The sequence below is a fragment of the Aquarana catesbeiana genome, linkage group LG05 (assembly GCF_042186555.1).
Source record: "Aquarana catesbeiana isolate 2022-GZ linkage group LG05, ASM4218655v1, whole genome shotgun sequence".
Lineage (NCBI taxonomy): Eukaryota > Metazoa > Chordata > Amphibia > Anura > Ranidae > Aquarana > Aquarana catesbeiana.
In genome coordinates this window covers 248,472,718-248,488,573 of record NC_133328.1, presented here as the reverse complement: position 1 = coordinate 248,488,573, position 15,856 = coordinate 248,472,718, and the positions used below count along the sequence as shown (strand labels likewise).

The following is a 15,856-nucleotide window of genomic DNA, read 5'->3' as shown; positions in this document are numbered from 1 at the left end:
TCTTGGCCCCTCCGTCCTACTGAGTGTCCCTATAGCCCTACCCCCGTTCTGTCAACATTCCGTCACTGGCTGTGATTGACAGTAGCAGGTGCCAATGGCTCCTGCTGCTGTCTCAGCCAATGAGGAGGAAGAGACCTGGCAGAGACGCTGCTCTCGTGTATATTGCTGGATCGAGATGGCGCTTGGGTAAGTATTTGAAATGGGAAAAGGACACTCTTGTGGGATTTTGACAGCAACTAAAAAAGAAAAATGCATAACCATTTATATGTAAAACCACTTTTTATTACAAAACTCTAAAAAGACATAGCCTTGGTAAAAACACATATGGCCATATACTTGGGTAAGTATTAGGGGGGCTGGGGGGCATGAAGGTAAAAAACCTTGAGCCTTTACAACCGCTTTCTGTTTTCAATATCAGAAAGAGGGTGGGGCAATTTATGAAGGCAAAACCAAGCATACATGCATTTTTTACTGCTCCTGCTGCATTTTATTTTAACACACATTATTTTCCTTAATTTAAAAGTGCATGTTTTTGGCTCATTCCTTTTTATTAATATATTGTTTTCTATGAAATACAGAAGGCAAAATCCAAAATTTTGCTTAGATTGTGGTCACCAATAGGTTTAGAAACACAAACTACATTTAACTAGTGAATATAATTCTTCATATATTCAGCATGAATATCAATCACACTATTTTGTGCCATGACAGGAATCACCCTGTGGCTACTGATGTAGATCTATGCATTCTGATTTGATGGATAGAAAGCTTTGTGATTATCACAGTTCAGTCAGCTCAGCTGCAAGGCAGACGCTAAAAATTCCCTGTCCAGCAAAAAATGAGGACGCTGTCCTAAGGCAGAGTAGGTGTATCACGTGATAGGCAAACGTATAAAAACCAAGTATGTGTTGGTTAAAGGTTTCAGCTTGCACAGAAGGAGTTTAGAACCTGTTCAAGCCACCAACTCCTATACTTAGTTACTGTCCCTTTTTCTGCCATTATGTCAGTCTCAGGTGGAAGCTCTTTTGGTTGGGCGGGTTCTTCCTCCCAGAAATCAGGGTATTCTCTTGCCCATGGGTCAGCATCTGGGGCTGCTGCAGGTCTATCCCGTCTGAGTTTGGGTGGCGGAGGTTTGGGAGTAGGAGGATCTGCTTTTGGAGCTGGACTTGGAGGAGCAGGTGGTCTTGGCTTCGGTGGAGCAAGTGGTCTTGGCTTCGGTGGAGCAGGTGGTCTTGGCTTCGGTGGAGCTGGTGGTCTTGGCTTCGGTGGAGCAGGTGGTCTTGGCTTAGGTGGAGGAGGTGGTCTTGGCTTTAGTGTAGCACCTTCACTTGGCTTTGGTGCTGGTACAGGATATGGTGGTTTTGGGGGTGGAGGTGGAGGACTACTGCCAAGTGCAGCATTTTCCTTGGGGCGCTCTCTGACTGCTGGTGGCCTCAGTTCAACTTTGAATGTAGGAGCACCTCGTGTTATGCCCCAGTTATTGTCTAGGGCTACAGAAAAGCAGACCTTAGCAGGCTTGAATGACCGTTTTTTTGCTTACATGGAGAAAGTTAAACATTTGCAACTTGAAAACACAACATTGCAGACTCAACTGAATCTGTTGACTGGTGGCACATCCTTCTCGTCCTCGGATCCCTCCTCTGCCCCAGTAAATTTTGAACTACAGCTTACAGATCTGAGAAACACAGTTGAAACATTCACTTTAGAAAATGTTCGATATGAAATTGAACTTGACAATGTCAGAGGAGCAGCAGAAGAGCTCAGGACAAAGTAAGTGTTACAATTCATTATAAATAAAAGTACTAATTACTTGTATTAGGTTTACACTCTGTATTTGGGGTAATATGAATTTGTTTTGTTGTTGCGTGTTCTTATGAAGGTGATGTAATATTACAGACATTTTTATGGCAAAAACATTACATGCAAAGTGCTATAACCCACAATGACTAAATACCTATTTGCTCTGCATGCTATATACTAATCAAATACTGTACGTGACTACTCAAAATTTTAATTTGTACCCATGCAATTCAGTCAAAGGAGATATAAATGCTATTAACTTTTTATATGTATATGCTGATTGCCTCTACACCATACCTCCAAACTTTCTGAAATTATAAAAAGGGACCTCTTTTATCACACAGTATGTAGTCACGACCTTCCTTCACCCCGCTTACAGGGACCACAAATTTCTAATATGCAGAAAATGATTGACTGAACAAAAAAGTGCTTTTTGACCTCTATTTTAGCTTTACATTGGCTTGTCAAAATAATAAACACAGTTAAATAGAGAGGTTAGAAAAACATATAACATTTTTGGTAGTAAAATAGTACATTTTGTATAGAGATGTAAACATCAGACCGAAAACAGGGACAACTGAGGCTGCAGAGGAACGGAAGGATTTGGTCTCAAAAGAGGGACACTCCTTCCAAATGAGGGATAGTTGGGAACTATGTCTACCTTGTTCTGAGTGTTTCTGTAATGTATTATACTTAGTTTTCATTGGAAATCTTCACCGTGCAGCATACCTAATGCCACATAGCCTCTCTTCAAAAATATTACCAATCATGCCTATGCCCCAAATGCATGTATGCTTCACACTCTATAGATTACAATGGAAAGTCTGTCAATAGGTTGAAGGCCTATTGAACAGCATTCCAATGAAGGTTACACACTCTGGGCTGCAAATGCCTGATGGTGCATTGCAACATTGGGAAGAATTTCCGAATGAGGTTGTGCTGCACTACGCAAATCACATAGAGAAGATCTGCAGAGATTTACATTACAGAAATACATTACATTACAGAAATACAAAAACGCGGAAAAAGGAAGACCTTAAGGCTGGGTTCACGCTAGTGCGAATTGAATGAGGTTTCCCCGCATCCAATTCGCAATAGTGGGAGATTGTGACCAGCTCTCTATGGAGCCGGTTCACATATCTCCGCAGCGGCTCAGGTGCGATTTGCACAGGAACGCTTTGCGTCTTTTGGTTCGTTTAAAGGTCCAATTTCAGCCTAAAATTTGGGCTGAAATCGGACCTGTAACAATGAACGAGGATGCACCGGACTCCTGCTTTAAGCCGCTGCGTGCTCATATGTGAAACCCAGCCTAAAAGGCTTACTAACTTTATGCAATAATTGTTGCTTATAAATGCCATTTAATTTTGACTAATATTGTTTTTATTTGTTTTAGATATGAATTAGAATTAGGGGTAAAATATCAGCTGGAAACTGACATTGCAGCAATGAAACGGGTAACCTTTTCATTTGATATCTTACTACTGTGATTTTTTTTTGTGTTTCTTTTTTAGAAATCATTGCTTTTCATAATCTCTTTTTAGCCATCCTAATTTGTACACTGCTTGGTCATCATTAAACCATAGCCTTGGTAACAAGCAGCCTGCATGTTTACAATTTTAAGTCATTAATACTAATTCCAGTGAAATCTATTAGTACTTTTGCTGGCCAGCAAAACATTGTAAATGTACTAAACACAGAAATTTCAAAGAATTTACCTTAATTGAAGGTCTATGTACCATACTGCAGCAAGATTTTTCAAAAGCCCTCATATATGCAGAATGACAATTCAGATTCAAACTTCATATCTGACTAGTGTACCTGATAAACTTCTGATGCCGTGTACACACGGGCAGACTTTTCGACCGGACTGGTTCAACAGACAGAATCCGGCGGACAATCCGATAGTGTGTGGGCTCCATCGGACCTGCAGCTGACTTTTCAGTCGAAAATCTGACGGACTTTAGATTTGGAACATGTTTCAAATCTTTCTGACGGACTCGAGTCCGGTCGAAAAATCCGCTTGTCTGTATGCTAGTCCGACGGACGAAAACCCACGTTAGGGCAGCTATTGGCTACTGGCTATCAACTTCCTTATTTTAGTCCGGTCGTACGTCATCACATACGAATCCGTCGGACTTTGGTGTGATCGTGTATAGGCAAGTCTGTTCGTTTAAAAGTCCGTCGGACCAATCCGGTCGAAAAGTCCGCCCGTGTGTACGCGGCATCAGTCTTCAAACTGCTTTACCTCTACTGGGAGAAGGAAAAGAGCTGATAGGATGTGTTTTTGGGAAGTTCTTTCATTTAATAATAAAAAAGCACGCAAAGGCATATCCAGATCATCAAATTACTAAAAAAAAAAGGGAGTGGGGTGGAAGTGAGCACTCTAGCAAAACCTAGATGAAAAACAGAAACTCTTTAGCTTAACCATATGCTGTTTGAATTTTAGCCTGTTCAGGAACAACCAGCCAAAAATTAATTCACTGCGTGACCCTCTTGGCTGCCTCCTGCCCACGTCACTCAACTAAGAAATCAAAGAAGCCTGGCAGAAAGTTGTCAGCCAAATAGCAACTGCTTCCAATCAGATGCAGCTACTGTTTGGTTATTTTCACAGCCAGCGGGGATGGCTGTCAAAATACAATAGTCACAGAGGGAGATTTGTCCATCCGCACAGTATAGAGTTGATGGATGAACTGGTAGATTTTTTTTTTTTCATTCAGCCTGTAGGTGGCCTGCTTTAACACATAGGCTTTTCTCTGTATGCAATTTAAGTTTGCATTTGAGTTTACCTTTAAGGGGAATCCATGTTATTTTATTGTTTCTAATAAGCACATGAATGTTGTCAGCTTGTATAAATAATCTTATCAATTGGAATTAATGTTTTAACCTCGTTTCTATGCATAGTTTATAATGAAATACATACATAGAGACAGCCTACATGCAGGCTCTGTTTACTGCTTTACAGTGCTTTAGCGCTTATCTCATAAAGACATAGGTCTGCAGACCTATTGAAAACAAGGGTGACTATGTTATCTCAACAGCTGTGAAGCAGAGAGGCTAAGTGACTGCAGTGAAACAAATATATCCTTCTAGTATCTAATCTACAACATTTATATTTTTTAAAGTAACAACCATACGGAGCAAGCCTATAAAATGTTAACATTATTTTAGGCTAACATTGCATTAAATTAAAATACGTGTTTAAGGCCCAAAATCATACTGTAGTTTCTATTTAAATGTATATATGAGTAAAATATACCTTAAATGAAGAACATATTTATATTCTATACATGTGTGTTGAAAACCCAGCAAAACTATTTAAAACTGTTATGTGCCAGTGAGCCATTTCTGATCTCTTTTCAGAATGCTGTGTGAGTGTTTCTTCTTAGGGTTGCTAGGCCTGATGCCCCTAAATTCATTAACATATTGTATTGCTTTAAAACTTATAGGATATTGAGTCTGCCAATGAACTGCGCACAACTCTTGAACAAAGATTCTCCGCTGCACTTGATGACCTTGAATTCCTGAAGAAGACTCATGAAGAAGTAAGAAATGACACAGCACACAGAAAAACACACACCCAAAAACTTGTTTGTTTTAATATATTCCAGGTGTACAGTATCTCTTTTAAATTGGATTAATGTAATTAGGGGTATCTGTAATTATTCAGTCCCTTTTGAAAAAAATGTATGCAATGCAGCAAAAGTGAGGATATTGCATTTGGCCCAAATATGAATTTGTGGTGAATTTATGACATTCACATTCTCTCAAATGAAGAACTTTAGCTGAACTTACCCTGCGCTGCTTTTTATCCTAGTCAGTAGTCGTCTTATGTTATCAGATATCAGATAAAGTCCTTTTTAAGACTACTTTTTATGTCATTCCTATTTTTTTCTATAATTTTAGTTTGTATTTAATTTGATGGCAGCAGTCACTTTTTTTCATGCTGACCCATCCTTAAAAAAGCAGCTTTTTCTCAATGAGTCTTTCATTGAAAATCAAAACTGGAGCAGGTGAGCAGATGATCATGCTCATTCCTAACCATGCACAGCTACTGAATGACAGTTTTTTTTCCCCAAGCTCCTGGCACTACAACTTCTACTAAGCCAGCTAGTGGAAACAGACCATTTCTGTTAGTTCATGTGCTGTGTTGTCGCACAGAGGCAAAAACCCAACTGACACTATTTCTCTCAGAAAGCAATCTCTTCCCTCCAAAATCATATGGAGCAAAAGGTACTTCTTTGCTGAACCAAGCAGTCAAATGACCACTTGCCCTCGGTCAAGCAAACATAGACAGGGATGGTATACTGGGTGAACCTTTTGGTGCCAGAAAGGGGGCGCAGTTGGAGTTTGTGGCAACTCCTCGTTTAGTGCTCATTCTGAGACTCTACCTCTGCCCTTTGTTGTCCTCAACCTGTGAGTCCTTCTCTGGGGATATCTTTTCTATATCATCATCACCAGACTCTTCCAAGTGTCCTAATGGTGTATGACACTTTTCCTGTCACATGCTGACAGAGTTGCTCTTCAAGTCCAGACTGAGAGGTGGCTGCCCAGTTGCTACTTGCAGCCAGGCAAGATTGTGTATAATAGTGGAATAAACTTGGTGCCTGAGGCCTTGCCTTTACATGGTAGTCCAACACTACCCAAGAAACTATCTCTGCATTTAGGCCTGTTCTCACTATTGCCGAACTGTGCTGCCACTTACCAGTTATTTACCCAACCCAGCCTGAGGGCTTTTGCTCAAGTTTTCTTTTAACTTTGGATATAGGGATATAGGGGAGCGCAGGGAATGTAAGGGTTTTTTCACTCTTTAAACAATGCGGTAGTACAAAAAAAAAGCTCACAAACTGTGCCCTCAAACTGTGGTGCCAATTTTTACCCACCAATGCCTGAAGGCTTTAACTCATTTTTTTTTTTTTTAAAACAAATACTCTTGTTTTTAAAGACACCTTCCTATGGCTTCCCATTCTGCATTTAGGCCAGCTAGAGCTACAACTGCCTAATATGCACTGTCAATTTTTTTTGTCACTGAGGCTGTCCCTCAGAACTATGCTGTTCCATAACACAGCTTTAAAGCTGAACATTAGGTATGGATTTTTTTTGCATAGCTAAATATGCATATCCCATGCCTGTGGAACTGCTGTGAAAGCAGAGAATCACTGTAGTAGTAGCCGCTACTACAGTGATTGCCACTGTCTCCCAGGAATTACGGCTGCCCTGCTGCATAGCATACATAGGGGGTTGTTTGCTTGGCATGGGCGCCATTCATAGAATGACTTGCAATTTTCTCACAAGGCAATCTCTGACTGGATGAGGTGGAGAAGTGGAGCAGTGACGCCATGATTGTGCATTCCTGTGCACAAACATGTATAGGCATAGCTAAATCAGTTGCGTTCAGTAATTTATCTGTGGCCTTTATCCCATATGTGATAATTGTGGTAATAAATACAGACCATCATTTGTATCACAGTTTTTTTAAAGGAAAATATAAAAATTAACTTCTGTGAGATACACTTTGTCCAATCTGCTTGATTTTATATTATGTTGGTCAGCTTGTGTTCTCCTCAATAACTATGTGGCTGGATAACCTTCTATAACTTGTATTTTCTGCACAGGAACTAAGTGCACTACAAAGTAAATTGGGAGCTGCAGCAGATACTTCCGTTTCACTGATTGAAGTGGATGCAGTTAAGTCATTTGACCTCACTTCTGCCCTGAACAAACTCAGAGGCGAATACGAAAAATCTGTCCTTCAACACAAAGAAGATGCAGAAACCTATTTCAGAGCTAAGGTAATTGTTTTTACAATTGACTGTTCATTTTTTTCTCATTCTCTCCCTGTTGGTAAAAATAAAAAATAAATAAATCCTAATAATATTACATAGATTTCATATATCAAATAAAAAGAATATTATGTAATCTGCACTTTCTTTTATTTTGAAGATTGAAGAAATTAACAGTGAAACAGCTAAAACAACAGAAGTGGTTGCCACAGTTAAAACAGAAATTTCCAGCACAAAGAAAGAACTCCAAACATTAAACACTGAACTACAGTCGGCTTTAACAGTGGTACGTATCTGAAGGAATTCAGTCAGTATTTATATTTGTGCATTACTTCTCTTTTAGTCAGTTTGTCCAAGGTATCAATGAAATAGTTTTTGAGTAATTTTTAAAGCCCAACTGCAGACAAATTTTTTTTTAATGGTTTTAGATGTGGAAGAGTTGACAATTTACTGAGGTTTTTTATCTTTGACTCTATTGTTGAAATTTTCCTTCACTTTTTATCAATGGGAAAGTCATACTGAAGAAAGGAGAGGTGCAGTTGTAATGGGCACAGGAAAGCACGGACATAAATTAAAACACTTTCAGATGTTCTCACACCTCCCTTTTCTGCTAAAATGTGTCTTCTCTATCGTCCTTTAAGGGACACAGAAATTCACAAAAAAAGTTGTAAGCCAGCCCCATATTACCCCTCCTCTACCCAGCATGCCTTAGTATTTTTTGCTAGTGTCCTAGGAGGTTGGACAACTTTCCTTCAACTTTGCTAAAAAATGTCTAATCATTTTTGTCATGACATTTTTTCCTTGTTAACTTTAATCAAGGTTCTTTTTACACCACTGCCGTTTTTCTCCAAACATAACCCCTACCCTGAAAATAGGACCTAGCGTGAGTTTCTGGGATGGCTGCAATAAAAGTCCTACCCCAAAAATAAGCCCTAGTGTTTCTGAGATGGCTGCAATATAAGCCCTACTGCGAAAAAAGACCTAGGGTTTCTGGGTTGCCTGCAATATAAGCCCTACCCTGAAAATAAGCTTTAGTTAAAGTCCTTGTAAAATCATGTAATTTGTTCTGTAAATAGATGATATAATGTGCAGTGTGTCTCCTTGTGTAACTTTATTGTGGAAAAAAAACCTTATTTACAGCACCGCTGGGCACTCACGTGACCTGTCAGAGCTCCTCTTTCCTTCTCCTGGCTGACGTCAACAGCCCCTCCCTCTGCAGTGCTCAGAGTGGGGCTGACATCAGCGGGGATCTTGGACCCTCACTGCCGTATTCAGAGTGGGGAAGAAGAGCTTGGCGAGTCATGGAGCTCCCAGCGGCGCTGTAAATAAGATATTTTTCGGACGGATTACATGATTTTACAAGGACTTTAACTAAGGTTTATTTTTGGGATTATAGAATTCCATAATGCTGACTCCTGAGCTGACAGGGGGTAAGGGGGAGAAGACAGGGGACAAAGGAACTTTTTTTGTACATTCCGTAAATAAATAAGACATCCCCTGAAAATAAGCCCTAGTGTGTTTTTTGTAGCCAAAATTAATATAAGAGCCGGTCTTTTATTCGGGGAAACACAGTATAATTTTTTTTCTTTGGTGACTTAACTCCTACACTGCTACTCAAGTTGGTCTCTACATAGCAGCTATCCGTATCGTGGCTTCTAATTAGCTCAGTACTTGGTTAGAATTTAAGAGCAGTATAAACGTGTATCTGTAGCTTAAACAAGGTAGACTGTCAAAAAAATATATATTCAAGTCCATTCTGTTCAACCCATGGGTTTTACTGCAAGTACCAAGCATAGAGTACTCAAGTAATTTGTTTTGTTTGTTCTATTTTATTGTTTTATTGTATGGCGTTTTGAGCCAGTATATGCACAAAAGGCTCTGTTTTGTACTTAAAATAATTTTTAAAAAAGCCTAATAAAAAGACCTTCAAAAATACAGAAAATACCTGATGATCCTGTCAGAAATCCACTGAGCTCTTAACTTCCTGTTTGAACTGACATCTTGAGCAGTGTAGTTAGCCCTGCCTGTATTCTCCCTTATGGACCACAGAACACCTCCAGTTCATGTTATGGGGATGAGAAGAGGGGGAGGTGTTCAGTAGTCCAAATGAATGATTTAGGTAGGGCTAACAACAGATTTCAATATGGTAGAACCACTGTTTTGTCAGCTCAAATGGGAAGTTTGGAACACAGATATTTTTCTGTACTTGCAGCACTTTTAAAGGGATAAAACATGAGGAAACATGAATGTATACAAATATATATTGTTTTTTTTATTTTTTTTTATTTGCCCAGACATACACTTTAAATGTAGGAACATACTTGGTTGCACAATCCATGGACCAGTTCTAGGGTTTGTGGTGATAACAAGACTCCCCCACCACTGATCATTATTATCATTACATCATAGGCATGTGAGGTGTGGTCAACAAGCAGAGCCACACATGGCTTTGATGTAATAAAGACACACTGTGGGAGAACTGATGATTGTTATCAGATGATGAGTCCAAAATAGTAATGAAGTGGCATTTCCACACCCTTGTACTCCAAGCATCAGTTTCCCAATGTCTTCATTCTGGTTGTACAAGGACTTTTGGTCTCCAGGTTTTGCTCCTTTAAATGCTGCCTTTGCCGGCTTCTGTCAATGTATTTTGTTGAATTGTTTTTCTGCAGCTGAAACTATTCAGTTTTATGTTTTCTTGGCTTACATATTTTAACATTTATTCAAGAATATTTACAATGCAAAACATATGTAATAAACATGTCATCATAGATTCTTCAGAACGGCATTATACTTGACGAATGTTGGTGATATGGCTTTGCAGCAAAGTGTTTCTGGATAATACTTATTTAAACTTGTTTATATTCCTTTTTTATTGTTTAAAAAAATATTGTTCTCCTTACTAGAATTATACACTCGAAAGCAACCTGGCAGAAGTTGTTGCAAGATCTAGCGTGGGGGGAGCTGAATTTCAAGCACAGGTGACCAGCTATGAAGCCGCAATTGAGTCAGCTAAGGTAGAGCTTCACAAAATCATTGTGAATTATCAGGAACTGCTGGACATAAAACAAGCCTTGGATGTAGAAATCTCCACCTACAAGAAGCTACTGGAGGGTGAAGATATCAAGTGAGTAGATAATATATATATATATATATATATATATAATGTATATCCCAGATTTAACTTTTATTCTCTCTGTAAATCATTTTCTGTTATAATGTACTTAAAATTAACACCCTAAACATGAAGAACTAGTGGACACAGTGGTGTTAGCATTTATTGTTCTGAACTCAATAAGGACTTGCAAACACGAATCAAAAGTCTCTGGATTACAAGTATAAATATTAAGTCTGCAGATCCTTAATGAATACAAACTTGCTTAACACTGTTCTTTGAAAGCTGTTGTTAATGGTATTAAAATGGCTAATGGATCTTTCTATTCACAGTAAAACTAGCTAAGGACAACATATTCACAACACACACATTTCATTGAATAGCTAAATGCTCATGAAAATATGCAACTGCACTGTTTGAGCATCATCTCATGAGAATATGGCTACTAAGCATTCCCTGTGATCTTGTAAGAAGAAGTGTGATGCCACACCCTGCAGTACAAGAGTCGAGAGAAAGTTAATAGTTTTGTTCCCTACAGTTTTTTTATTCTTTACAGCATTTTGCCATTGGGAGGGGAAAGATGATGATCCCTATAATTTATATATATATATATATATATATATATATATTGCAAAGATACAACTATATTAATGATAATGCATACTTGTAGTTCAAAGTGCATGACCTATATAAATTGTGGGAGGAGGTATGGAGAATTAATATTGCTGACCTATCTATGCCCACACAAGCACAAAGAGAACATGCAAACTCCATGGAGGTAGACTCTAGTGGCTGTCACTTAAACAGGTGACCCTAGAGTGTTAAAAAAAATAGATCTATCGTCATATACAAAATTATGAATATTTTATTTCATATTAGATTCCCTGAGCTGGAAGTTTTATCTGGAGGAACATACACCTACTCATGTAAGTACTGTATTTGAATAACTTTATATTTTGATTTTGTGTGCATTATAAGTAAACTCGTGAGCATATATTTAAAGAGTAAACAAAACTATAGGAAAAAGATTTTTTTCAGCAACATTTCTAATAAAAAAGTGCATGCTTTGAAATGTTCTATTATTAAATATTATTATAATAGTGACTAAAAATGTCATTATATATATATATATATATATATATATATATATATATATATATATATATATATACACACACACACACACACATATATACATAATGTCGTACATACATATATATGGTATATTTGTGCATTGAACTGCTTTCCTTTTTCCTTTTAGCTGATGCTGGCTTTCAGAAGAAAGAATCAAGTAGTGGAGGTGAGTGCTAACTATGATGTAACCAAAATATAATTTAACAATACTTGTAATGTTTTTACAACTTTTACAATATACTTTAACCACCGAAAATCAGTTCCCTATACTGGTTTAGTATGACAAATATCTAGGAACATCTATTTCCATTCTGCGGCAGTATTTAGCATTATTGTTAAACATACAGTACCTATACACAAAAAAGGATTCTTGGGTGATAACCCTGATATCTATATAGCAGGGCCAGCAGACAGCCCTGGGTGACTGTACCCAGTGAAAGAAGATCAGCCATTTTGGATTTTTCAGTCATTATTGTTTTTATTTGAAATTATGTCAAAACCAGTATACTAAATATCTAAACTAAAAATGTAATATGTAAGAGAATACTAATAGGAGAAAGTCATGGCCTACAAAGGATTGCATAAAGCTATCCAGTGCATTCACCGCTAACCACTCTACCAGCTAAGTATATTTTTGCGGTTGCCCTAAATGTATAAAATAGCAATAATAATGTTTTATGGGTTCTCCTGCAGCATTAATTACTTAGAGTCAGCATTCTAAAGCATAATTAGTTAGAGGCATAGAGTTAGTTATAGGCATAGAGTTTAAGAGTAAGAGTAAGGGGCAGTTTGCAATCTCTCTCTTGTTTACACAACATCTTCATAAAGTAATTTTTTATTGCTGTTGACCTGCAATGAGTGAGCTGATTTACACCCATGGCTTTTAATTTGTAGTGACAAAAAATGTTCATTGCAGTTGTGGCCAGGTAGAGAACCTAAAGTATAACTCCAACCAAGACTTTTTATGTAAAGTTCAATAGTAGGGAAGGGTTAGAACAAGGTTCCTCAAACTTGTTTTTACAAAAAGAAAAGGTCATTGCCCTTCTGGGAGCCAGACTTTGGCCATTCAAAGGAAAATAGAATACAGATCAGTGGTTTCTATATCTGGAAGGTCTGCAATTAATTTGTTCCCTAAAACAGAATAATTTGTTGTCTGTCCTGTTTTAGGATCATTGGGAGGAGCCAGTAGCAGCTATGTTATGTCCATATCCACTATTACATGATGATTGACACGCCAAGCACAAAAGGATTAGGCACGTGAAGTTTCAGTACCAATAATTTGTATATTGTACAATTTGTCATGGTTATGGTTTTGGCACTGATGCTTATAACATTTAGCGCAACATTAATCATACCCATCGACTAATTAAGTAATTTACGCTAACCTAAACCCCTAATCATGAAACTAATCCATAACCCTGAGCCTAATCTCTACTATATGTACATATACAGTATACTTTAGAGCCAACACAAAATACACAAATAATCTGGCACTGAAAATCCTGAGCCAATAAGTCTGCACTAAGTATAACTGGTTTATGGGAGCAAACTGAATTAGAGATTCAAATCTGTTGTGCACTGACATGCTGAAGATGAGGAGTGGCAACAAATAGATTCTAATTTTCTTTTTACTATTTGTCCATGTGACTTTAGAGGGATAAGGAGCCCATAACCAGTTGATATTAATAGTGGATTTCACAGAAAGGGTGCTAAACTGTATTGTATTTATGTTGTCAGTTTATATGCAAATAGTGCATAAATGCATAGATAATTTAAATTGTTTCTAAATCACAATTTTGGATAGCAATTGTGCTTACTACTATATGTTTAAGTTGTAGTTGGGCTTGAGGGATAACAACCTAGAACTTCTAACATATCAATTTTAATCCTTTTTATTGTACTGTAATTTCCATAATAATTTTGGTGTTTTGTTTTTGTTTTCTGTGATGTGATGTGTATGCTATTTATGGTGCCGCACACACATATGAAAAAGTATAGAAAACTCAATAACACAGAGGTGTACATTTCTTACCCATTATTCTGTTTGTTTTTGTAGATTTCTCGTTGGAGAGTATCCTCTGAGGAACTTCACACTTTAAGAAAAATGCCTCCCTGAAAGCTTTACCTGCTATATTTCAGTTCTATTTTGCTTAATTAATGTCATTATAGCCTACAGTGTAATGTCTACAGTTATAGTAATACTCACATGTTGCTATTAACTGCTTTCAAAGCATTTATTTTCTTCTATCTTTAAAAATAAATGTTTTTCTTCATGCCTTCTGCGGCCTTATTTATAAAAATATGGCATAGGTTAGATGTATGTATCATGCTATCTACATTGTGTTGGAGATACAGAATGCATAAAAGTTCTGTGGAATCTAAAAACAAGACAATTCAGTAAACTTAAGGCAAAACTTTTTTTTTGTATTGAATAGAGTACAGAGGGTTTAGAATGCTTGTTAGTTTTTAATGCTGTCTGTGCCCCCGTTAAGGAGACCCCCCCCCCCTCTCTTTTTGTCCTGTTGACTATTATCATTGAAAGTGAAAGAAAAGAAAATCCCACATTTTTAGTTGTCCCCAGAAAAGTAACATTTAGGAAATTTTCCAATGGGGACACTAGTTCTGGTGAACCGGGGATCCCCAAGGAATTCCCTTAATTTGCAGGGGTTTCCTCTCACTTCCTGTTTGACTATGGGACAGGAAGTGAAGGGTTATCTATGCAATGGGACACAGATGACTAAAAAGACTAAAAAAAAATCTGACAGGAGTTATAACCCTCCCTTGCTCTATCCAAAATGAAAAAAAAAAAAGTTTTGCCTATAGTTCTAGTTTAATCCGTATTGCAACTTTGGTCCCTAGTAGGGATGAGCCGAACACCCCCCGGTTCGGTTCGCACCAGAACCAGCAAACGGACCGAAAATTTGCGCGAACTTTAGAACCCCATTGAAGTCTATGGGACTCGAACGTTCGAAATCAAAAGTGCTAATTTAAAAGGCTAATTTGCATGGCATTGTCCTAAAAAGGGTTTGGGGACTCGGTCCTGCCCCAGAGGACATGTATCAATGCAAAAAAAAGTTTTTAAAAAGGCCGTTTTTGGGAGCAGTGATTTTAATGATGCTTAAAGTGAAAAAAAAAGTGAAATATTCCTTTAAATATCGTACCTGGGGGTTGTCTATAGTATGCCTGTAAAGTGGCGCGTGTTTCCCGTGCTTAGAACAGTCCCTGCACAAAATGACCTTTTTAAAGGAATAAAAGTCATTTAAACTGCTTGCGGCTTTAATGTAATGTCGGATCCCGGCAATATGGATGAAAATCAGTTAGACCAACGGCATGGGTACCCCCACCCCCCAGTCCATTACCAGGCCCTTTGGGTCTTGTATGGATATTAAGGGAAACCCCGCACCCAAATTAAAAAAAGGAAAGGCGTGGGGCCCCCAGGCCCTATATACTCTGAACAGCAGTATACAGGCGGTGCAAACAAGACAGGGACTGTAGGTTTGTTGTTAAGTAGAATCTGTTTGTAATTTTGAACTGGTACATTTTTAAAGTGTAGCTCCAGCCAAAAAATCTATTTTTAAGCTTTTTGGAAAACATAGGGAAGGGTTATCACCCCTGTAACATTTGTTTTGCTGTCTGTGCACCTCTTCAGAAGATTTCACCTCACTTTCTGTCCCAATGACAAATGTTTTTTGAAAATGTGGGGTTTTTTTAGTGAAACAAGGATTGGTGATAAAGCATCAGTGAAGAGGAGACACGTTTTCCCCATATTAACTCTTACAGAAGAGAATTTCCCTTCCTAGGGGTAGATTTCATCTCACTTCCTGTTGTCTCCTTCCGTTTGCAAGTAGGAGTCGTTTGAAAGTAGGGGCCTGCCCTATATACTCTGCAGAAATTGGGGCCTTAGGTGTTGGTGTTGCCACAACACTGTAAGCCCTCACAGTTCCTCTTGGTGGGCGCAGGAATGGGCCCTGCTGTGAAATATTAGATCAAGAATTGTAATTACATGCCCCTGATGAACAGGGTCAAA

At 38.1% G+C, this 15,856-nt stretch overlaps 1 protein-coding gene across 2 annotated transcripts; it reads left to right on the top strand.

The window, feature by feature from the left end:
- Positions 1 to 936: 936 nt before the first annotated feature.
- Positions 937 to 14,105, top strand: LOC141145869 (thread biopolymer filament subunit gamma-like). 2 transcript variants are annotated; one of them, XM_073632690.1, is made up of 9 exons: positions 937 to 1,770; positions 3,194 to 3,254; positions 5,247 to 5,342; positions 7,413 to 7,589; positions 7,741 to 7,866; positions 10,487 to 10,707; positions 11,575 to 11,621; positions 11,957 to 11,995; positions 13,886 to 14,105. In XM_073632690.1, exons 1-9 carry the CDS (start codon positions 1,001 to 1,003, stop codon positions 13,909 to 13,911), a joined length of 1,563 nt encoding a protein of 520 aa, XP_073488791.1. In that variant the 5' UTR covers positions 937 to 1,000; the 3' UTR covers positions 13,912 to 14,105. The 2 variants fall into 2 exon arrangements, with proteins under 2 accessions (XP_073488791.1, XP_073488790.1); XM_073632689.1 differs by lacking the exon at positions 13,886 to 14,105 and adding an exon at positions 12,997 to 13,082.
- The last annotated feature ends 1,751 nt before the right edge of the window (positions 14,106 to 15,856 follow it).